This window comes from Maylandia zebra, linkage group LG14 (assembly GCF_041146795.1).
Source record: "Maylandia zebra isolate NMK-2024a linkage group LG14, Mzebra_GT3a, whole genome shotgun sequence".
Lineage (NCBI taxonomy): Eukaryota > Metazoa > Chordata > Actinopteri > Cichliformes > Cichlidae > Maylandia > Maylandia zebra.
Genome location: NC_135180.1, coordinates 18340668 through 18363450, shown reverse-complemented (window position 1 = coordinate 18363450; position 22783 = coordinate 18340668). Strand labels below are relative to the sequence as shown.

The following is a 22783-nucleotide window of genomic DNA, read 5'->3' as shown; positions in this document are numbered from 1 at the left end:
CAATTCTGCTTCAAATAGCGAACCGCCTCTCCCTGGATGATTCAGAGCCTTATGAATCACACATCATTTTTACAGGTATGTTTTCAACCTCTGTTTTTTATATATGTGATTGGAATGCAACTAACTAAAAGGAGAAACTAAAGTATTACTGGCTATAGAAGACGCTTCAAAAACCAGTCGTCTATGAATACACGCTGTATTTGGGGGCTTTTTTTTGTCCAATTTTGTAAGACAATTTCAAAGAGTATTCATCCATAAAATGGAATGACCAAAGGACTGCACTGCATGTTTTTTTTCTATGGACAATTTTAATATCCAACAGCTGCAAAGTATTTGAGAAAATTAAGTGGATAAATAACTACCATTTTGAGATTTTGAGACTATTAATTGGTGATATTTTTACTACATAGAATTCATTAGGCTTAAACTGAAGAAAATGGGTGGATGGATGGATTTTAATATCATATTATGTACATACAGGCTAGTCCTTGTGTAAAATAAGAGATATTTATGTCTAGTGAATGCATGTTTCTCATGTGTGAGATTTGCATAAACCTATGGACACTAAATGAGACAACACCAGGGTTCTACAGCATCTTATTCTCATGCATACAGAAAAAACCCTCAAAACTGAAAAGTCTAATGTGCTCTTTCTCTTTGCTGTTTCTCTTGCCTTTCCAAAAAGGCAAGGAACAAAGACTAGGTAATTCAAGGAAAATCAATAAGTGAGCTCCTACTGAGAAACTACCACACTTTACCTGAAAGGTCCATTTCTGTGATTGTACAAATAATGAGAAGTGACACACGGAAAGCAATTACTTCTTATGTACCACAGTGTGATAATGCAGCAAACCTGTTTTCTTTTTTCACTTATTGTTATTTATCCACCGTCTCCTTCGTTCACACTTTTCTTTTTCATTTGTAATGCTCGCCCACAGTATGCTCATTAATTCTTTCAAATATAACTAACACTCAAAATAATGGACATGGTACAAAGTTTCACAGGCGTTTGTTGAAAAAAAAAGTAAGTCAGGAGCAAGTTATTAATAAGTTATTAATATCACTGACATCAAGACTCACTATCAAAATGTAAGGCTTGAGACACTAATTTGAATCTATTGGCTTTCAATCATTATCTACAGTTTGGTAAAAAATTAAGTACACACTATTTAAATTCTAAGGTTTTATGTATGGGGACATAGTAAAAACAATCTGATCCTTAGCAGGTTTTACAGCTGGCAACATACAAATTTAAACAAACTACAACTGCTTCCACAGGAATTGAGGGGGATCAAGATCTGACGGTACTTTTCTATGTTTGTAAATCCATCCGCTTTGATAAGATCCACAACACCACTGGCTGAAATTCAGCCCCAAACCATGACAGAGCCTCCACCGTGTTTTATAGAGCTGTTACCACTGATTTCTGTCCAGCTCTTGAGTAATTCAGCATAGCTCAGCCTTTTCTCCCCTTTTGCCTTCCTTGAGAATGGCTTCTTAATTGCCACCGTTCCAATGGGACCATTTCTGCTGATGCTTCAGTGAACAGTAGATGAATTGACTGAAGGGCCAGATGCATCTCTGAGGTCCTGTGTCAGGTCTTTGCCGGATACTTTTTTCTATTTCTTGATGACATGACTTTATGATACTGCTCATCTGCTGTAGGCTGTTTTTTTAAAGCCTGCCACTTCATCTTTTGTGACCAGCTTTGTAGTTTCCTCAAATTGTTTAAGGACAAAGTCTACACCATATTGATATATGCCATGTTTTCAGCAAATAGCTCTTCAATAATCACCTTTTTTAGCAGAAAAATATTATTTTTTATGCCTGTAAAACTATTTTATCTTTTCCATTTTTCATAGATTAATTTCATAAAGGCAGACATAGACATTTTATAAAGAAATGTAAACAAATGATGTGTTTTTGCATCAGGCTTCTAATTGGTTCTGTATCAAGTCATCTGTAAACAATTCACAGGACAGTGTTAAGCAACCGAACAAACAAAAAACAATGGTAAGATAGAAGGCCTGAAAATGAGTGGAAAAAAAACATGTCCAAAACTAAAACACTGAAGACCAATTAAAACATATTAGAAGTCTGGCAACTTTGAAGTAAATTATAGAGAAATGAGGGGTGCTTCTGCATTTTGGCTGAGTTCTTTTAACTTTCCCTTTACTGTGACTGTATTGTGGAAAGGTCTTGTCTGAATATAAAATAAAACATGAATAGTCAATGTTTAACCATTTGATTTACTTAATATTTTACAGAGTAAGGCTTTTGAGAGTGAGAAGAAGTACTGTGATGGCCCAATGCACTAGTCAGGATTGGTTAATTAAACTTTGAGGCAATATCCCTCAGAATGGGATTTCACTACGCTGCAGAAAAGTAGCCCCTGGATAGAGGTGAGTAGTCAGCAACCTGAGGTTGCTTAAGCCTCTGAATTATGCCCAAAAGAGTTCTTCAGCCCAACTTTGTATGAAATTGGTGTTTGTGCTTGTGAGAATGTGTGAGTACCCTGTGCTATTAGGTCTCTCCTCAGCAGCGGATAGAGCACAGGTTCAACTCCATCCATCTCTTGGATGATAAGGGTTTTTCCAAATCTGACTGCCAGCTCTAGGGATGTCATGAAGTTATTATCCTATAGAGAGAAGCCACACAGACACCCAGTACTAAGAGATTACATTAAATTCTAGAGGTGGATGGTAACACAGTTCTCTCGTGTATCTGGTGGATGGAAGAGTAATTATAGTTGTAGTACGATTACGATTAAAAAAGAAAAAAAAGAAAAAAAAATACAGTTGGAAGATGAATAAATCTTATATTTTCTTTCTAAACAAAGCATTTACATCTAGAGCATCTAGAGAGTTTTAACAAGTTATTAAGCAAAAACCAACCAATTTAAATACATATACAAAAAATAAATAATTAAATGAGTGTTTTCAGTGTACCTGATGACACTAATGCAGTAATTAATATGTAACAGTTAAGTGATAAGTAATGGACACCAGTGTTACTTAATGTAATCATCATAACTTTTTGCTAAAATCATTACCTGGACCGATCAAAGTATGGTTAAGGCTTGCTTCTAAATGATTAAGATATTCTAGTAAAGAAGAGAAACTTGGATTCATTAGACAAGAAGAAACTGATCAGTCAAGAATGTCTAACGGAAAACTTAGAAAAAGAAGAAAGAACGGGTTAGAATGAGGGTTAACTGAATTAAACAAAGCACATCACCAGTGTGTGCACAGGATTTTGCAAAATCTAACAGATTAATGACCCTCCATTCCACGACACGTTACTGATTGTGTGTTGTTACCTGCTGGTTGATAACCTCTAATCTGTGCTGTTTGAGATGTGTACATAGCCACTCTGTAGCTCGGGATGATGGGTCGATCAGGAATGGACACGCAACACTCTGAGTCAGAAATGAGGAGAAAGCAGGACATTTCAGCTGACGTTGTTTTAGGATAGTTTTACTTATAAAGCACACAACTCACCTAGAAAATGATGTGCACTGCATGTGTGTATGCATATGGTTTAGCCCCGTCACAGTGCTATCATACTTACCACCTTCCTATATCAGGCACAGGAGTCTTTCTCTCGCCGTCTTTCTTACTCCCTCTCACATACACACCAATGATTACAGTTTGTTTATACAGTGAAAGCTGAAACCAGTGTTTTTGAAATCTCTATCCGGATAGGGTCCACTGTTCTTGTACCAGCTGAAGTGTGCAGCAATATAAAAAGATCTCTAATGCCTTTAGGAAAAAAATGGTTGTGAATGCTCATGAGCCTGACAAATCAGTTCTGAGGCAAATCATCTACAAGTCTTGTACATGGAACCACTGACAATTTGCCCACAAGTAGTTACGGCACATTCAGCGAGAGAGCGGACCATTTGATGTCTCCAAGAACCCCCAAAATTTTATATGATCTATGTCATTTTTGCGAGAGTGTATGCGTACATATACTCCCTAGACACTTTATTGGGTACACCTGTCCATCTGCTCCTTAATGCAAATTTCTAACCACATGGCATGAACTCAATGTGCCATGTCAGAAAAGTCAAATAATCTCAAACTGTCTCATTGTTATGTTTCTTGAACATAACAATGAGTTCACATGACTGAAATGGACTCCACAGTCACCATCCCAGTCCAATAGTGCACGTCTGGGATGTGCGAGATCTATGCCACGAAGAATTAAGACAGTTCTGAAGGCAAAAGGTGTCCAACCTGGTACTCTCTAGGTGTACCTAATAAAGTGACAGCACATCTCTTTCTCACTAGTTTCAAGGCAAACACAAAAGCAAAAGAGAAACAGAGAGACAAAGAAACACTAAATAAATAAACTAGCTATGTAGGAAACAGCTACGAGGATGAATGATGGACTTCTTACCTTCAACTTGAGTGCATTGATCTGGTGGTGGCGATGATAAAAACAACACACAAACACGATACAACCAAATGGAGCACAGACGTATGGCAATAAGGACACAACTTTCGGTACAGCTAGACTTGTTTTATCATGTTAATGCTGGGTTTGTATTGTACTTTAATGTCTTTTTAAATATTTTATACAGTGATGTGAAATAAGCAAGCCAATGCATAAATAGTATTAATAACATCCTTATATAAAGTAGGCAAAAAGAGACTGAAATTAGTGTTTATATTTAGTAAATCCCTGTGTCACGTTGTAGATGCAGATTTGAAATATTAGTCTAACCTGCAGTATAACCAGTGCATTCTCCATTGAGAGATCATCTGATGGCAGCCCTTGACTCTTCCAGATCAACTGTTCACTCTCCGAGCACAGGAATGATCGCAAGTCAAACTCTGAAACAAGCAACAAAAAGGCTTGTGTCTTTATTTGTATTTATTGTCACCATACCTCAGTTTAAATATCACTGAGATAATAATTAGTGCTTTTCATGTACAATTTCAATGCATTTATATTAACGTAAGAGGAGATCAGTTACTGGGGTATTGATTATTGATGTAGTATCATATCATTAAAAAACACAAAGTCACAAAACAGGATTATCAAGTACTGTGATGCTTTCTGAGCCTGGGATTAAAACATAACATCATTATAAATTAAAATTAAAATTACCATTTATTTAGTTAAATGGCAAACAAGCTCTTCGAGAAGACCCTGGAGCTGTAACGTCTGTATGTTCCATGTTGTAACAGTAGAGTCCGTTATGTTGTGTGTGGGCAGCGGTGTCTGAGTAGGCTGCTTGGGACAGGACTTGCCATATGCTGTTGCTAGTGTGGTAAAAGAACTAGTGATATATTTACTCTGTAGTCCAGAGTGAGCCATCCACGAGTCCAGACACTGTCGTCTACGGTCTTCCGAAGCTGCAGACAGGTAGGTGATGAAGGCTGCCGCAAGCAAGGCTCTAACAGGGAGCGTATCCAACTCATTCTTTATCTCGGACATCTAGGACAAAATACAGGTAGGTGAACAAAGTATAAAAACTAATCACATTAGAGTGACGGGCAGTATCGGGAGAAAAGGCGTGGATGTGAGAAAAGAAGGTGGAGCAAGGAGAGAACTGAAGTTGGTACATTGCTCATATGTTGCTAATATGGCCCAGTGCAAAACATGTTTGGTTTTTGTTTGGTTTTCTTCCTAATGACTCTTTAATACTAAACACAGTTATAAATACCAAATGACCACATAAAGTGTTTAACTAGACGAAAAAATGCTAACCCACAAGTGCAGGACCTGGAACACACTTGCTGTTCTGCACCGATTTTACTGACACAGCTGTAAAGACTTCCAGGTTCATCAGGATTCCTTTGAGGTATTTTAATAGCATGTCAGGGGAACACGGGCGCACCCGCACATCTCTGTAAAATACTTAAACATCAGGCTTAATTGCTAACCCTTTTCCCCACTTATATCCACATCTGAGGTTGCAAGTTTTCATGACCTTGAGATCTCTAGTCTACTGCATTAATACATCCTACTTAAAAACTTGCATCTGTTTCACTTACACTGTAGCTGTGTACACCTGACTCATTGGTTTTCCCTTCCTGAGAAACACTAAAACAGCTTAGAAGTATTGATGTATAGTGACCTACAGCTACTGTACAGCGTTGAAGTGAGTGTATGTGTGTACACGTGAAAGTATATGGTAATACGTGAGTGGAGAGCAAACTGGCTCTCTGGTGTAGTCCTTGAGGGAGACGGTGGGACTGAGGGTGTGTGTACGAGCGAGCGTGTCAGGAAGAGATTGAGTGTTTTAATTAAGGTGCAGACAGATGCTGTGGAGAGGAGTAAAAACAGCCAGAAGGGACCCAAGACAGCGGGATCCATCCCCCCTGTCATACACACACACACACCCACGAGCTCTTAGACACTCACGGCTCCTGTTGCTCTTACATGGCAAATGAGCCTCTTTTTGAGTAAATGTGTATAACCTCCCCCACCAATACATATATCATCACAGCCATACATCAAACTACCTGTGCATTCCAGCGTGTGTGTTCTCCGTCCAGTTGTGATATAAGCTGCTGGGCAGCAGTGATCGTGTCCTGAGCTTTTGACACATCGGCCTCCAACTTAGCTGCCTCTGCAGTGTGACACTGAAACCTGCAGAGAAAGTAAGGAGAAAGAAAAGCCAACCGAAAGCAGATGTATTGTAATATTTACCCAAGACGATAAGATGCACTGTAAATATAACAGGTGAGGCTTCCTCTATGACATTTACAGCAGGTAGAGTCATATAGAAAATGAGTGTAGTGAAAGTAGGACATCTTTCAGTTATAAGATGATTGTATTGTATGATTGAACATGGATGAGGAGGAGGAAAACTGAAGACTAAAGAGGACAGAGCGCAGGGAGCTCAGTGACACTAATGTAAAGTGTGAAGTTCGACCCTTTGTTGTGCTCTGATGTCGTAAACACTGATGCTGGTAAATGTCTGCCCATGTTTGTTGCTGTTGTTGTTCATTTTTAGGTGGCTCATCATCGCATCAACAAATCAACAGTTCAAGATTAAAAGAAACTACAACCCTAATCTCAATTTAAGACAACAGCACGCAAAAACCAGAAGCAAAACCCAAACTACACAGTATAGAAGGATTAATTGGTGAAGGAAGGATGCATACTTCTCTTTCAACTCATTGACTTTGGCTCCAACAGTGCTGAGCTGGTCTTCTAGTTTATTCTTCCTACTCTCAGTCTTCCTCAGGTTTCTGGACACATACAACACACGCATTGATTTATTGACTTACTTTATGTATCATTTATTGCATGTGTAGCATCGAGAAACTGAGCGTGAGTTAGAGTTGAGTAGAATTAGATGAAGTCAGTGATCACAAGTTTGTTTAAAATAATACAATCTAGATCAAAATTACTTCACAAAACTTAGCAACTTTTTAATTTTTTTAATCAAGAACTTCAACTTTCTTGTTTTACAGGTTGAAAGCATTTTCGGTCTTTTATAGAGTTGTGTTTGTGTGTTTTCCTACTCCAAAAGTCCAGCCTGTTCTCTTTCCAGTGGCTCTATCCTCTCTAGGACGCGGGAGTATTGGACATTGGCTTTGACCCAGGCAGCCAGAGGAGCAGCTGCTGCACTTGCACGCTTTGCATTCTGAATGAAACAACAGTAGCATTACAAATCAGTGAAACAGCCATAATAACTTCTTTAGAAGACAAACACACTAACAAACCAACAACAACAACAACAAAAAAACAATCAAGCTGTAATAACAACCTCCAACAGTACATCTAATTCTGATTCTGCTATTATGGTAGGCAGACCTTAGGGTCGAAAGAAGCCCTGTTCCTGTTGAGTAGCTCTTCCACACTCTGGCGAATCTCAGGAGTGATGTTCCTGGCTTCAAATGTAGCTATGTCCTCCCTCACACCACGTTTAGCTAGAAAGCTAGAGAAGAGAGGAGTTTTCATGTGTGAGTTCAACATTAAAGCCAAACACAGATGAAATCATCAGAAAGAGATCAAATTAACCCATAAAGCAGATAGTTTAATGTTAATTCAAGCCTAAAATATGAGCCTTTTTTTCCTTAATTAAGCATGAACAGTTGCCCCCCCACCCCCAGCACCACCCCGCCCAAATATACGCACACAACCTACACTCGCTCATTAGCAGTGCAGAAAGGCTTTGTTTATCCTTCCCTTTTCTTCCTCGTTTCCCACCCATTCTCTAACACCTCATCACCTCCTAATGCCTCTTTTTGCTAACCCGAGAGGTGTCGAAGATCCTCATCAATTTAATTACTCCCAACAGGGTAACTCTTCATCTTCCTATCCATCCCTTTACACGTTCTTCCTATCTCTTTTCTCTCACCTCTTCATGCTGACCCAGGAGGTGTCAAAGATGCCCATCAGCCTCAGTACCCCCTCCAGGATGTCTCTGATGACATCGGGAGGCATGCGGAGGGAGCGGATCTCAGACAGCGCTTCAGGCTTGATGTTTCCAACTGCACGCTTTGCTTCATCTACCAAAGGCTAGAGGGCAGCAGGGGAAAAGGCAGCGAGAGATGCACAAGTACGTGAAGGATAAGCACAATGGGGATTGCAAGCCTTGAAAAGGGGGGATGTTTTCTCGTAACTTACAGAAATGGGCATGCTCACAAAAACAGGCAACAAACCACTTACCTGTACTTCTTTCAGCTCGTCGTCGATTTTGGCTTTTCTCTCTTCAATTTTGGACACTTCTTGAGCCATTTTCCCTTTCAATTTTTCCATCTCTGCCTTCTGGTCACTGGCATTCTGGAAAATCCAAAAAATAAGGAAAATGTTCAGTACACTAGATTAAAAAACAGGCTTTTAGCATGTACTGAAGTTAGGGGAAAAAGGCTTAATCAGGATTGAAAGTAAGCAGCTGAATATATGATTTCTATATAATCATCTGTATTGTATTTTACATTTATAGGATTTTTTTAGGAATATTGTGACACTGATGATGAAAAAGCAGTGAGGACAAATGTTTGGCCGCATCATTTTCCAACAGGTCCTCTCTCTGACCTCTTCAAACTTGAAAGTTTTATCACATCACATTTTCATCTAAAGCTAATCCCAACATTGGCTTTTTTTCCCATCCCTATAATTCTTCCATAGTCAAGGCTCCAGGTCTTGCTATATGCCACATATATTCCCCTTTTCTGCTCCAAACCTTATTTTCATTCTTCCTTAACGGCTCTCTTAATATTTCCATCTTTGCCAAGCCTCAGTCAGTCTTCCATCTATTTTGTTTACACTCTTCCCATCGTTGTTCCAGTGTTCCTCGCTTCTCTCCCTGCTGTCTCCATCCCCACAGGCGACATAGCTACTACAGACCAAAGGGATGAGTCTAGTTCTTAATTATCACTCTGCAAAACTGACTCCTCTGACAGTTATTTCTTTTTCTTTCTTATTTTTGTTTCTCATCTCCTTTCTTCCTCCCGCCCTCTAACTCAACAAACCCAATCCCCACAGAGTGAAAGATAGAAGGATATCATAACTAATGAACAAGGTTCATCTCCTTTTCCCCCTCCACACATCTATCCAACCATCCATCCTCGAGACAGACCCAGCAGGAGGAAATGGAAATGGGGGTATCAGGAGATGAGAATGAAAGGAAAGTCACAAAACAAACAAATACACATACGTACACAAACTAAATAAATAGTGTCTTCACAGCAGGGAGGATATTGCCATGGGAAAGGCAGAAAGTTTTTTGTATAATGCAATGCAGATGAAAAAGAAAGCCAGAGAAGAGAAGAGAGGAGAGAAGTTGGATAGATAGACATAGAATAGATATAAGTTAGAAAAGACATGAAACCCTGCAGGACTACTGTCCTGAGCCACACACGTATACCCACATCCACCCATCCCAATACACAGTCACTAGCGGACAATGCACCAGCAGCACAGACATACACACCTGCATGGAGGTTGTGATTTCCTGCAGGGCAGAATCTGCCTCCTGTTGTTTAGTCCTCAGCAGTTCGCTCTGCTCTGCAGCCCGCCTCTTTAGTTCATCAACCAATGTTTTAGCTTCATTCAGCTTAGAAACGCCTGCCTGTAGACATAACATGTATTACTTTACAAGTAATGTCAAACTTGTTTCCTCTTAAAGATTCAATGGAATTTGTGTGTGCAATGTTTACCAACAACATTTACGGTTGCTTTGTAATTGTACTTTCTCATATCAGTGTGTAAAACTGCAGTAAAACTTTAAATAAAATACTACACAGGATGAATGCTGGGCACAAGCTCATCTATCAGGGCTGGATACAGTTCCAAAAACCAAATAACTTCTCTAATCCATGTCTTTTATTTGCTGTGTGTCGTTTTCACCGCAAGGCTCTTTTAAAACCCTTATCGTCACTAAAAGTCAAATCAAGAGCTATTTTATGTGTAGATCTATCGATTTTCAAGTCTAGGATAAACAATTCTCATCAGTTGTTCCAAAAATAAGTTGCTTCTTACGGAAGTAGTAAAACTCATACTACTTATAATTCTGTATCACAGGGTAGATTTGCAATTTTACCTGCAGATGCTGCTGTCTTGTAGTAAGCTGCTTTTGCTTCCGACTGTATAATGCGGTGTAAACATGCAGAAAGGCCATGTACTTGCTCGGTGTTGCACCGTGTTCGCGGCATGACTCATGGACCATCAAGAACAATCGGCACAGATCCCCCTGCCCAGACCCTCCTGAGAGTCACAGGTGAAAAAAAAGATGCACAAAGAGAAAAAGTTGATATAAAGTCATTCTGATTACACTAAAAATATAGAGCCATTAAATATGTCTAAGTATTATAAGCTTATGATACTACTACTATTAATAAAATAAGATAATTCATCTTAATTTATCACATGGTAGTGACTAAATGGAAATATGAGTAAAATAAAATAAACAAACAAATAAATAATAATAATAACAATAATAATAATAACAATAATAACAATAAAAGCCTTTATGGTAGACAGTTCAGATGGAAGCCCCTCCTCAGTAAGAGGATAGCCCACCTGGAGTTTGCCTGAAAGACTCTCAGACCATAGAAACAAAACTCTCTGGTCTGACAAAACAAAGATTGAACTCTTTGGCCTGAATGCAGAGTCTCATGTCTGAAGGGAATCAGACACCGAAACCCGACTGAACATCTCTGGAGAGATCTGAAACTGGCTATGCATCGACACACCCTCCCTATCCACCTGATGGAGCTTGAGAGGTTTTACAACAAAGAACGGGAAAAACTGCCCAAAAATAGATGCGCCAGCTTATAGCATCATACTCAAAAAGACTTGATTGCTGCCAAAGGTGATTCAACAAAGTGTTGTGCAGTCTGTGAGTACTATTACACTGTAGATAAATAGAAAATAAATACGAGACTGATTATCTATTTATTTGTTTAAACAACATTGACCAGTTCTAATTTTTTCGTTTTTCAATGTGATTAATCATGCCAACAGCATGAACAACTATAAAATGGCTCAAATGCACTTTGTCATCACTCCTATTTCAAAGTCACTCACATTGTGAAGGTGATAGCTTCGCGTGTATACAATTCTGCATTGGCATTTATCAGCTATCTGACAACATTTTAAGTCCAGAGATCATCAATCATTCATGAACTGTGACTTAATGTTCATGTGCTTACCTGAGCTTTTCCTCTTGCTGCCCTTTTCTCTTTCGGTCTCCTCCCCTCCCTGCTCAGTTTTTGCCAACAACAGCTCAGGTATCTGACAAGCAACACGTTTAGGTTTACCAGATTTGCAAATGTGACTATAAAAGAACTGGTGTGTGCACAAATATGACCGCAACACCTTGATTTTTAAAAATAACCTGTAAAGTAAAAAAAAAAAAGTTTTCAATTTTAAAATTCCAACAATGAGAGAAAACCAATTCATTATTAGGGCTGCTGTATTAGGTCAACAGACATTAGTAGAGCAGAATTACACAGGTCTGTCTTTAAAGGTTGGAAGGAATGTGCATTGCTAATCTCATAAGCAACACTTAGCGTGAGCTTTATTAACAGCTGATGATTTAATGCCCATTTTGATCTTGCTGTTCTGATATTAACCTTTTTCATGCTGCTTTCAGACCATCCTTCCATCCACTGGACAGAGCACTTGCGGTAAAAAGCTGGGTTGCTCTCACAGTTGATGGTGAAGTTAGGGTTGGAGGAGTCCATGATCAGAACAATGTGGAGGTTCTGCTGGATTCCTGAGTGGGATGTGAGACAGTGGTGAAGGGAATTCATCGGGAAACTTTGATGAAAGGTGGACACGGTGTGGGACAATGACAGGCATTGGTATTATCACTAATAATACCAATATATATTATAGTTTTTAAGTATTTATCTTTCGTGATGTTGCACTGACCGGAGACATCTTTCAATTTCATTGTACTTGTGACAATGACAATAAAGAATATTCATATTCATAATAGCATCTTGTATCTGGCAGAGTTGGAGAGAAAAGGTGAGGAGTAAGCTCTTTAGTGGTTTTACTTTGCCAATAATGGTTATTGATTTGATTCACAAGCAGCAACCTCTGTGACATTGCAGCATTTATACAGTACCAACAACAGTGCGCAGCAATGAAGCAGAAGAACACAGTCGGATATAATCAAGGAGAAAAACAGAAAAAACAATCTCTGTAACTAAATGTCACATATAATAGAGGTTTACAGTGAGAAGAGGCCCTAATGAAGGAACAATGAACAACAGAAAGACAGAGGGACCATGCTGTCAATAAAACCACAATACTGACTGTGAGAGAAATAGTTGTAGAGAGGTCCGGTGAATCCATCCTGGGAAGCACCATCTTTCAGTGACGAGAGGAGTGGCTCCAGTTCCTCAGGGGTATATAGACCTGGAACTTCACCTGAAAAATGTCCCCAGGATACATTAGAACTACAACTTAACTACAACAGAGAAAATTCTTGAGTGTATGATCCATATTCAAATGCACATCTCATATATAGTTTATAATTTTAGGAGACACACATTTCTTTCTTCTTCTTGCAAGAAGAAGAAAGAAATGTGTGTCAGGTAATCATTGAACATGTTCAATGATTACCTGATCTCAACCCAACAAGGCACACTTTTTCAGATGAAACTGAACATTAAAAACAATGCTCATATTTAAAGTTTTGGTAGTTTGCCCAGTTACTTTTGAGACTCTGAAAATGATTCCTGAACAGTAAATGAAATACTTTTGGTAAACCCCTTGAATTAGAGCTGAAAGTCATTTGACAAGACTTTGTACGCAAGATGAACAATATCACCCAATAACCACTCAGATCTGTCTGCTCAGAGTGAAGCTGGAGTGGGGGATGGTTGGATGGTTAGCCTAGCATGAAGTCTGTGAGCAGGAAGAAAATTCTGGTCTGACTAAACCCAAAGGTCAAAATAATTTCTTCTATCAGAACATAAACCCATCTAAAACCATAGTCCAGCTATATATTGCAAATACTGTTTAAGATTTGCAGTGTGACAATCGCAGTTTAAACATTAACTCTTAAATGAAGCTACAATTTCTTGAGTCCCAATAACTCACGTTTCTATAAATAAAAAAATAAGGCAAAAGCATAAATAAACACAACACATACCTGATGACAGCAGGCTGTTCACCATCTCTAAGAAAGCTGGGTGGACAAACTGATAGTCCTCTAATAGTAAAACCACCTGTTGGCCCTCCAGACCTGCCAGCTGCATCACCTAATCACACAGTATCCACACAAATATATTATATAGTGCCATCAGCTGAGATTACATAGTCTATGCTTAAACCTCCGCAAAGTGAGACATCTGTCAACATATGATAATGGGTACTGATTTAATGCATAAAAATCAACTAAAACGACAGAAAATTCTTTTATCAGTAACTATTCACTTTTAATGGTAATTATAGGTGTCACTCAATCTGAAAAAAAAACACACAAATGCTCAACAGGGAGTTCTTCAGAATAGGAACCGTATAGCCTGCAGGATTAGTGTGTAACGTGTGATTATCTCTAAGAGCATTTTGCAAATGCAATTTATTAAAGTATAATGTGAACCAGATAAAGAGATAAAATCTAATAAAGGAAATCCACTTACCGTCTTGAGATCACTGTTGAAATGCTTCAGGGTGTAACCACGGGAGATTTTTGGAGTAAACAACGTGTATCCGTGCATGTGTGACACTAGGCACGTGGCTGTGTGCCGACCCACTCCGCTGCGCCCTGCCAAAAGCAGAGACCCACCAGGTCTGCTTAGGACCCGATCTACCCTGGACACAAAGTCGCACACTTCCCAGAACAGGAGAAGATCCAGCTCCCTGTTATCTCGACTGTACAGCACGACTCCCTAGAGGAAAACGAGGAACAGACACACAGGTGAAGGAGGTACACAGCAGCAAACACAGTGAAGTGAAAATAAGAAAACAAAGACAAAGAAATGCAAACACAGAGTTAGACATGACGATGAAAAAAGAAGCACAAAAACAGAAGTTTATAAATTTACTAAAGCAAAGTGGCAGTACCATTTCTTTTACTTTAAATTAGGTAAAAAGTTTAAGCTTTTTTAGCAAAATATGACACTAGTGCAGATTATCCTGTCTAAAATGCTATTGATATACTGATGATTTATTGTATTAGCGCATTTGCACATAAGGACCATATCAGTGTTTTAGCTAAGAAGAATAAAGAGAAAATCCCTATAGTTGCTGTAACACTGTGTAGACACATCTTTCTGTCCACAGTTAATCCAACAAGTCTAACAACAGTCTCTTACTGCGTACCTTCTGTATAACTTGTTTTAAATCAGTAGAGTCCAGGCGTCCCAGTTGTTTGCCATGAGGAGGCAGAGACTGGCCAGGAGTGATCACAGCCCCCTCAGACGCTCCCCATGTCACATAGAAACCATCTGCAAACAGACAAAATAACAGACTATTAGTGGACATGTTAAATTACATGGAGGTTGTCTAAGAAAAAATAAAAGTGCAGCATAGACAGTGTTGTACTAGCAATCAACTGTGTATGAAACACAGAAGTGCAGAGAGTGCATCCACCATCAGGGCTAAATGGCCCATTTTGTCAGTTCAAAGAAAGTGATCCAGATCTGCAATCAGCTTTGATGGGTTTTTACTTTGCCCATGATTCACATCTTCACCAGATTTCCTAAAATGAGGGTGGGTAATTGTTGCACAATGTTGTTGACAAACAAACAGACATCAAATTGTATTCTCGAATGTAGTTTGTGCCTTTATAAGCAACTTGTGCACAAGAAATTTTTGTTCCCTTTCAGTCGATTCACTCGGTACAACACATAAGTATGGATATGGATATGGATATCACGCCCTCGCGTGTCCTGGCTGAAGAAACCTTTATTCACACCTTCAGGGCAGATGACGTGTGATGACATGTGCATGGTCCCTCCTGAGGGATGCGGTTTCTCTTTGCACGACAGCAAACAGCACGATGCCTACCCTGTCTGCCTGGGGGTCGTCCACACTAGGAGAGCGTTGACGGAGCCCAAAGCCTGTGCGTTTTGTCGCCAGCTCGGGCGCTTGACCCTGGAAAGATGGGTGATGTTTGTGGAAAAAGTGCTGGGACGCTTGGCTGTCGCACGGCATGACCCTCTCCTTTCTGAGTCTGAAGACGAGGATTATCCAGTCGATGTCCTAACACTCTGACTCTCCCAAGCACAAACCCCCTGCACACAAAATGCCTCAGGTTGTAACTCCCTGTTCAGGTGTGTTAAATGTTCAGGTGACCACATCAAGTGTTCCTGCTGTTTTTCATTGTTGTGCCCCAGAAAAGGTGCATCCAACAAAATGTGTGAATGTACATGTTTCCATGTTACAGTCAATAAAGAGTGTTGTTTATTCTCAAACAATCACAAATGCTCAGCCTGCAGGCAGAATGAGCCAGGTCAGGCAGGTGGTGCAGTCCCCTGCAGACACACTGAGGGGCAACAACGCCCCGCCGTCAGTGCTGCAGGTCAGCCGGCTGGCTGCTCACTTCCCTCAGTGGCGCGCTTGCGCCCCCTCTCTGTGGGTGCTGCGAACCTTTGCCATGGGTTACCGGTTCCGGGTCAAACTGTCTCGTTTCCGGAGACTCGTAAACACGACTGTCGACACAGAGGCGGCCATGATACTCAGAGACGAAATAAACGCGCTATTGCAGAAAAGAGCAATACGAGTGGTCCCCACTTCGGAGACAGACAAAATCTGGTACAGCCGTTATTTTGTTGTTCCAAAAAAAGGTGGAGGGCTTCGTCCCATCCTTGACCTGCGAGTCTTGAACACATATCTACGGACGTACAGGTTCAAGATGCTAACACTCAGACAATTCTTGAATGCAGTCGGCCCGGGAGATTGGTTTGCAACAATCGATCTAACAGATGCTTATTTTCATGTGGTTATACACCCGAAACACAGGCAGTTTCTGAGGTTTGCATTCGAGGGCATAGCCTACGAATACCTAGTGCTGCCGTTCGGGCTGTCGCTCGCTCTTCGCACCTTTACGAAATGTGCCGAGGCAACGCTACCGCCCCTCAGAGAGAGAGGCATCCGCATCTTAGCCTACCTAGGCGACTGGGCTCTCATAGCTTGCTCCAGAGAGCAGGCGGAGACACAGCTGTCGCTGGTTCTGTCACACATTCAGACTCTGGGGTTCTCTGTGAACTTTCAAAAGAGCTCGCTAACCCCGAGTCAGCTGATTTCTTTCCTCGGTTTGGAAATATGCTCACTTTCCAGCACGTTTGTCTGAGAACAGAGTGGCTGGTTTAATCGCTGCCTCGCTCAGTTTCAGCTGGGACGCAGACTGCGTTTCCAGACGATATTACATTTGTTGGGCATGATGTCATCTATGATCGCCATAGTGCCACTTGGACAGTTAAAGATGAGAGCGTTTCAACACTGGACTCTCTCTCACCGCCTGTTTGCATTGCGTCACCTCCGGAGCAGGCTGACGGTAACCGCATCTTGCATGCTAGCTCTCCGTCCTTGGAGGGAGCCCGGGCTGCTGCATCAGGGCTCTTGGATTGGGAGGGTGTTGTTTTGCAAAATGGTGTCCTCAGATGCTTCCCTAAGAGGGTGTGGAGAGCTGTGTGAGGGTGCATCAGTGAGAGGGATCTGGTCCGCAGCCCAGCACGAGCTGCACATCAACCACTTAGAGCTGTGTCTCTAAGGGCCACCTGAACCTGGGGCCAGACCTTCTCTCCATGGGGGGGGTCCTCCATTCTCTCTGGTGATAGAATGGAGGTTACACCCTTTAATGGTGGCTCAGATTTGGGATCTATTTGGCAAGGCACAAATAGATCTTTTTACCTCCAGGGTAAATACTCACTGCCCCCTGTTCTTCTCCATAATCGACCACGATGCACCCTTGGGCATGGACGCACTAGCGCACCAATGGCCAGATGTGCTCCTGTATGCATTTCCCCCAGTGGAAATGATATCTCCAGTTCTAAAGAGAGTGCGTCGGCAGTCTCTCTCTCTGCTTCTAGTGGCCCCTTGGTGGCCCACAAGGTCGTGGTATGCAGAGATAATCAGCCTGCTAGCAGCGAGTCCTTGGCAGCTTCCTCTCCGCAGGGATCTCCTCTCTCAGGCGGGAGGAGAAGTGTTTCATCCGCGCCCAGATCTGTGGCGCCTTCATGCTTACCTGCTGAGAGGTTAAACTTGACTCACAAAGGCTCCTCCCCTTTGTGAGTGTGGACGCTTCATCTCTTTGCTCTTGAATGCTTTGCTTCTTATATTGATTTTTATTGATTTTTATGCTGATTTTTTCCCTTTTTTCCGTGTGAGCTTACCTGCGATAACTTCTGGACACTTGTAGATCATTAGGACTAGAGTGTTCTTAACAGAAACAGCAACATTTTATGGTTACCTTGTCCTCAGCGCTCCGTGTGTCTGTGGCCTAGACACAGCTGAAGCCTGATTACAGCGTCTGGGCACCGAGCAGCCTCAATAGCCTGGAAAGGTGCTAACCGCTAGGCTAACTAGCAACAAGATGCCTTCCCTCTCCACAGATGACTACCACAGCCTCCTGCAGAAGATTGCAGTACTGGAGACAAAAATTCATCGCTTAGAAGTAAACGTGGAGGTAAATGGACTGTGTGGAAATGAAACAACCTTGCCTTTGATTCAAAACAATGGCGATGAGCAAGCTAGTACACAGCTAAGGAGCACAGATAACATGACCAAGAAAGTAGACTCTGTGCATTATTATAAATCCTCAAGTGATAATCCCCCCTTAGACTGTCTTGGTGCAAAACCAAGACATAAATCATGTCTCCTGGAAGGGGGAGGACGTATCACAGGCAGGGCACAGCGAGCTGAAATCTCTGAAACCGACTGGCCTTCACTTCCTACGAGACAGAGAAGCTCTTCTACCCCTGTATACGGGAGGAAACAGGACTGGACAACCGTGAATAGGAAGGTTAACAACAAACCTCCAAAACAACTGAATGTGAAACTGCAGAACAGATTTGCTCCACTATCAAAGGACCCTGGATCTATATCGGACAACCATCCATCTAAAAGCAGCGAAATAAGGTCTGAAAATCTGTTGAAAAGTGAAAGGCCACAGGGAAAGCTAAAGGCTAGGCCTGAAACTCTGATTGTGGGTGACTCTGCCGTAAAGGATGTACAAAGGATGTGCGGTAAGAACACTAAAGTCCTCTGCTTTCCTAACGATATGGTCAACAACCTGAAGGAGAGAATTCTTCAAATTGCAGATGAATATCCAACTGTGACAAACATTGTTCTGCATACAGGGTCAAACGATGTGTCCAAACAACAGTCGGAGGTTCTGAAACGGGACTTTACTGGATTATTAAATACTGTAAACTCTCTGAATGCAGCTGTATTCATCAGTGGACCTGTACCGCCGGTCAGAGGAGGAGACGAGAGATTCAGCAGGTTGTTTACACTGAATAAATGGCTTATATCAGCATGTGCTGACCACTCAGTGCATTTTATCGACAACTTTAATATTTTTTGGGAACGCAGGCATCTGTTCAAAGCAAATGGATTTAATTTTAACAAGTCAGGGGTGAAACTGTTCACCTCCAACTTGTGTTATTCCATACGTCATCCATCCGTGCTTGGTGCCAAGGCTGAGATAAACGAGGAGTTATCTCATAAAGAGGAACAAACAGTACTCCAAGAACAGACAAAGCCCAGCAGAAACCTTGAGGAGGAGCTCCATTTGCCCCCACCCGGGAAGAGCCTCAGAAAGGAGAGACATCCATGGCATCTGAGGAAGAGCCTCAGAAAGGAGAGACATCTAAGGCAAGAAGAGGGGTCCCTATTTGCCTCCAACTCTCTCAACAACACCAACGACCAGGACAAGGGACCACGACCTTCCCCAGTCCCCCAAACCCCTGACAGGCCATCACCCTCCTCCCCCTCCCTTTCTCCCTCCTCCCCACACCTGAAATTCACTGAGGAGATGATGGAGCGGGTCAATGCTGGGCTCAGATCTACCCCCCGTCCCAATCCCTTTTTGTCCCCCATAAACCCCCCACCAGAGCGGCCAAAGGTTCGCCATCGAGCCCCACCCTCAACAGAGCAATCGAAGTCACATTGCCCAGCCTCGCCCCCCTTAGTTCCTCTTCATGCCCTGTCTCCGCAGTCTGATGCGTGATGTGTGAAGGGTCCGGGCTGTGAGGATTATGGCAGTGATGACTTTTCCCAGGAGAAGCTGGGACCCTGTTTACTAGAAGGTTTTAAAATTTCTGTACTTTTAGGTGACAGGAGACATGTGGCCTGGTCAAAACACAGAGAGCTGCACTCTAAAAGATCTTTAAACATAGTAAACATACCTTGTGTGCCACAGACTGCTCCCAAACACGAGGGGACAAGTAATACCTCTAAAACACTTAAGTTGGCTTTATTAAACATTAGATCTCTAGCTGGGAAAACATTTTTAATTAATGATTTAATCACTGAGCACAGCCTTGATTTTATGTTTTTAACTGAAACTTGGTTGGACCAAAGTAACAGTGGAGCTGTTCTCATCGAGACGACCCCTCCTAACTACAGTTTTATCAGTGAGGTCAGGGCGAGCAGGAGAGGAGGAGGGGTTGCTGTCTTATTTAATGAATCATTTCAATGTAAGCAGCTATCTCCTGGAAGTTTTCAGTCTTTTGAATATGTGGCTTTACAGCTGAAGGCCCCATCCAAAGTTGTGTTTCTTAATGTTTACAGGCCTCCCAAATACTGCACAGACTTTTTTAATGACCTCAGTGAACTGCTGTCTGTGATCTGTGTTGATTTTGACTGTGTAATTATTGCTGGGGATTTTAACATTCATGTGGACAACCCTCAGGACAAAGGGACTAAAGACCTGAGTAACACTCTGGGCAACTTTGGGCTGACTCAGCATGTAACAGAGGCCACACATAATAGAGGACACACTCTTGACCTACTGATCTCCAAAGGCCTGAGCATTTCAAAGGTTACTGTGTCTGATGTGGGCCTGTCTGATCATTACTGTGTTTTCTTTGAAAGTAAAATCTCAGCCCACACAAATATATCAACAACAGTGATCACAAAACGGTGTATAACTGAACACAGTAGTGAGATCTTTAACCAGGTCTTCCCATTAACACCTGACCTGTCCAGAGGGTCAGTCAATGAGCTCGTCAATAGCTTCAATGCTAACATGTTAAATGTAATGGACACTATTGCTCCCATTAAGGTGAAGGTTATCTCTGGAAGGAAAAAGTCTCCATGGAGAAACTCCACACTGGTGAAAAATGAAAAAAGAGAGTGTAGGAAAGCTGAGCGCAGATGGAGAAAAACAAACCTCCAGGTTCATTATGACATTTATAAAGAGAAACTTCACAATTATAATTTACAACTGAGGAATGCAAGGAGGTCCTACTTCTCTGACATCATCACTAAAAACAGCCATAATGCTCGGGTCTTATTTTCTACAGTTGACAGGCTAACAAACCCCCCTGTGTCAGTGGCAGCTGAACTTCATTCGACCATGGCCTGCAATGACTTTGCCAAATTCTTCACTGAAAAAATCCAAAAAATTAGACAAGCAATTGGTACATCAACAGCAGATCCAGGATATGTACTGTGTCCACCAAAAAACTGTTTAAACACCATGAAACAGTTTCAACCTATTAACAGCAAAGACCTGGAGGACATCTTAGGTCAACTGAACTCCTCCTCCTGCTGTTTAGATGTCCTGCCAACAAGTTTTTTCAAAAAGGTCTCAAAGACTTTAGAGTCAGACCTGTTACAGATCGTCAACTTTTCTTTATTATCAGGTGTGTTTCCAGAATCACTAAAAACTGCTGTAATCAAACCTATACTGAAAAAGGACAATCTTGACAAGACACAAATGAACAACTACAGGCTGATCTCAAATCTCCCGTTTTTAAGTAAGATCATTGAAAAAGCAGTTTCTCAACAGCTCAGTTACTTCTTAAAACAGAATAATTGCTACGATGCCTTCCAGTCAGGTTTTAGACAGAACCACAGCACTGAAACCGCTCTGACCAAAGTGTTTAATGACATATGTCTGAATACAGACAGTGGAAAAATGTCAGTCCTAGTTTTACTGGATCTCAGTGCAGCATTTGATACAGTTGACCACAACATATTACTCAAACGACTGGAGAACTGGACAGGTCTTTCAGGAACTGTACTAAACTGGTTCAAAACATACGTAGAAAACAGGAAATACTTTGTATCAATAGGTAACTTCACATCTGAGCAGACAAGTATCACATGTGGAGTTCCCCAAGGTTCCATCTTGGGACCCCTTCTGTTTAACATCTACATGCTCCCACTGGCACAGATTATAAACAACAACAAAATAAACTATCACAGCTATGCAGATGACACACAAATATATATCACAATGTCACCAGGAGACCGAGGCCCTGTACAGGCTCTTGGTAAATGCATTGAGGAAATCAATGACTGGTTGTGCCACAATTTTCTCCAGCTAAACAAAAACAAAACTGAGGTAATAGTCTTTGGCGCCAAAGAAAAACGATTACAGGTCACCAGAGAACTTCAATCTATACATCTAAAAACCACAAACCAGGCGAGAAATTTGGGTGTAGTGATGGATGCAGACCTAAACTTAGAAAAACACATTAAGACAATAACAAAGTCAGCTTACTATCACCTCAAGAATATATCAAGGATAAAAGATCTGATGTCTCAACAGGACCTGGAAAAACTAGTCCATGCATTCATCTTTAGTAGGCTTGATTACTGTAACAGCATCTTTACAGGTCTACCTAAAAAATCAGTCAGACAACTACAGCTCATTCAGAACTCTGCTGCTCGAGTCCTCACTAAGACCAAAAAAGTGGACCACATCAGTCCAGCTCTGAGGTCTTTACACTGGCTGCCTGTCCGTCAGAGGATAGACTTTAAAGTTCTGATGCTGGCCTATAAAGCTCTGAATGGTTTAGGACCAAAATACATCAATGACCTCCTGACCCAGTATGAACCATCCAGATCCCTCAGGTCATCTGGATCCGGTCTTTTATCAGTTCCCAGAGTCAGAACCAGACACGGAGAAGCTGCATTCAGCTTTTATGCTCCTTATATCTGGAACAAACTCCCAGAAAGCCTCAGATCAGCTGAAACACTCAGTTTATTTAAATCCAGGTTGAAGACTCACCTGTTCTCAGCTGCATTTGAATAAAGCACCAAATCCACACTTTAAGCTTAAATTTCAAAACTTACATTTAACTACTGATTTTATCTACTGTTCTGATTTTATCTGTTTTGATTTTATATACTGTTGTTTGTTTGTTTGTTTGTTAATTAGTTAGTTAGTTTATTTGCTTGT

At 41.3% G+C, this 22783-nt stretch overlaps 1 protein-coding gene across 5 annotated transcripts in view; it reads right to left on the bottom strand.

The window, feature by feature from the left end:
* Positions 1–22783, bottom strand: part of dync2h1 (dynein cytoplasmic 2 heavy chain 1) — a 125034-nt gene that overhangs the window by 63098 nt on the left and 39153 nt on the right. For 4 of the 5 annotated variants that reach the window (XM_076892392.1, XM_076892395.1, XM_076892391.1 and 1 more), the window contains exons 53-71: positions 14749–14873; positions 14067–14315; positions 13577–13685; positions 12736–12849; positions 12045–12187; positions 11622–11703; positions 10511–10674; positions 9902–10039; positions 8635–8748; positions 8324–8484; positions 7777–7900; positions 7485–7606; positions 7122–7208; positions 6477–6603; positions 5304–5445; positions 4729–4838; positions 4402–4422; positions 3320–3418; positions 2515–2638 (exon numbers count right to left, since the gene is read on the bottom strand). In XM_076892392.1, coding sequence (XP_076748507.1) covers positions 2515–2638; positions 3320–3418; positions 4402–4422; positions 4729–4838; positions 5304–5445; positions 6477–6603; positions 7122–7208; positions 7485–7606; positions 7777–7900; positions 8324–8484; positions 8635–8748; positions 9902–10039; positions 10511–10674; positions 11622–11703; positions 12045–12187; positions 12736–12849; positions 13577–13685; positions 14067–14315; positions 14749–14873 — 2355 coding nt within the window. The remainder of the gene's footprint in view (positions 1–2514; positions 2639–3319; positions 3419–4401; positions 4423–4728; positions 4839–5303; positions 5446–6476; positions 6604–7121; positions 7209–7484; positions 7607–7776; positions 7901–8323; positions 8485–8634; positions 8749–9901; positions 10040–10510; positions 10675–11621; positions 11704–12044; positions 12188–12735; positions 12850–13576; positions 13686–14066; positions 14316–14748; positions 14874–22783) is intronic. The other variant, XM_076892394.1, reaches the window with a different exon arrangement.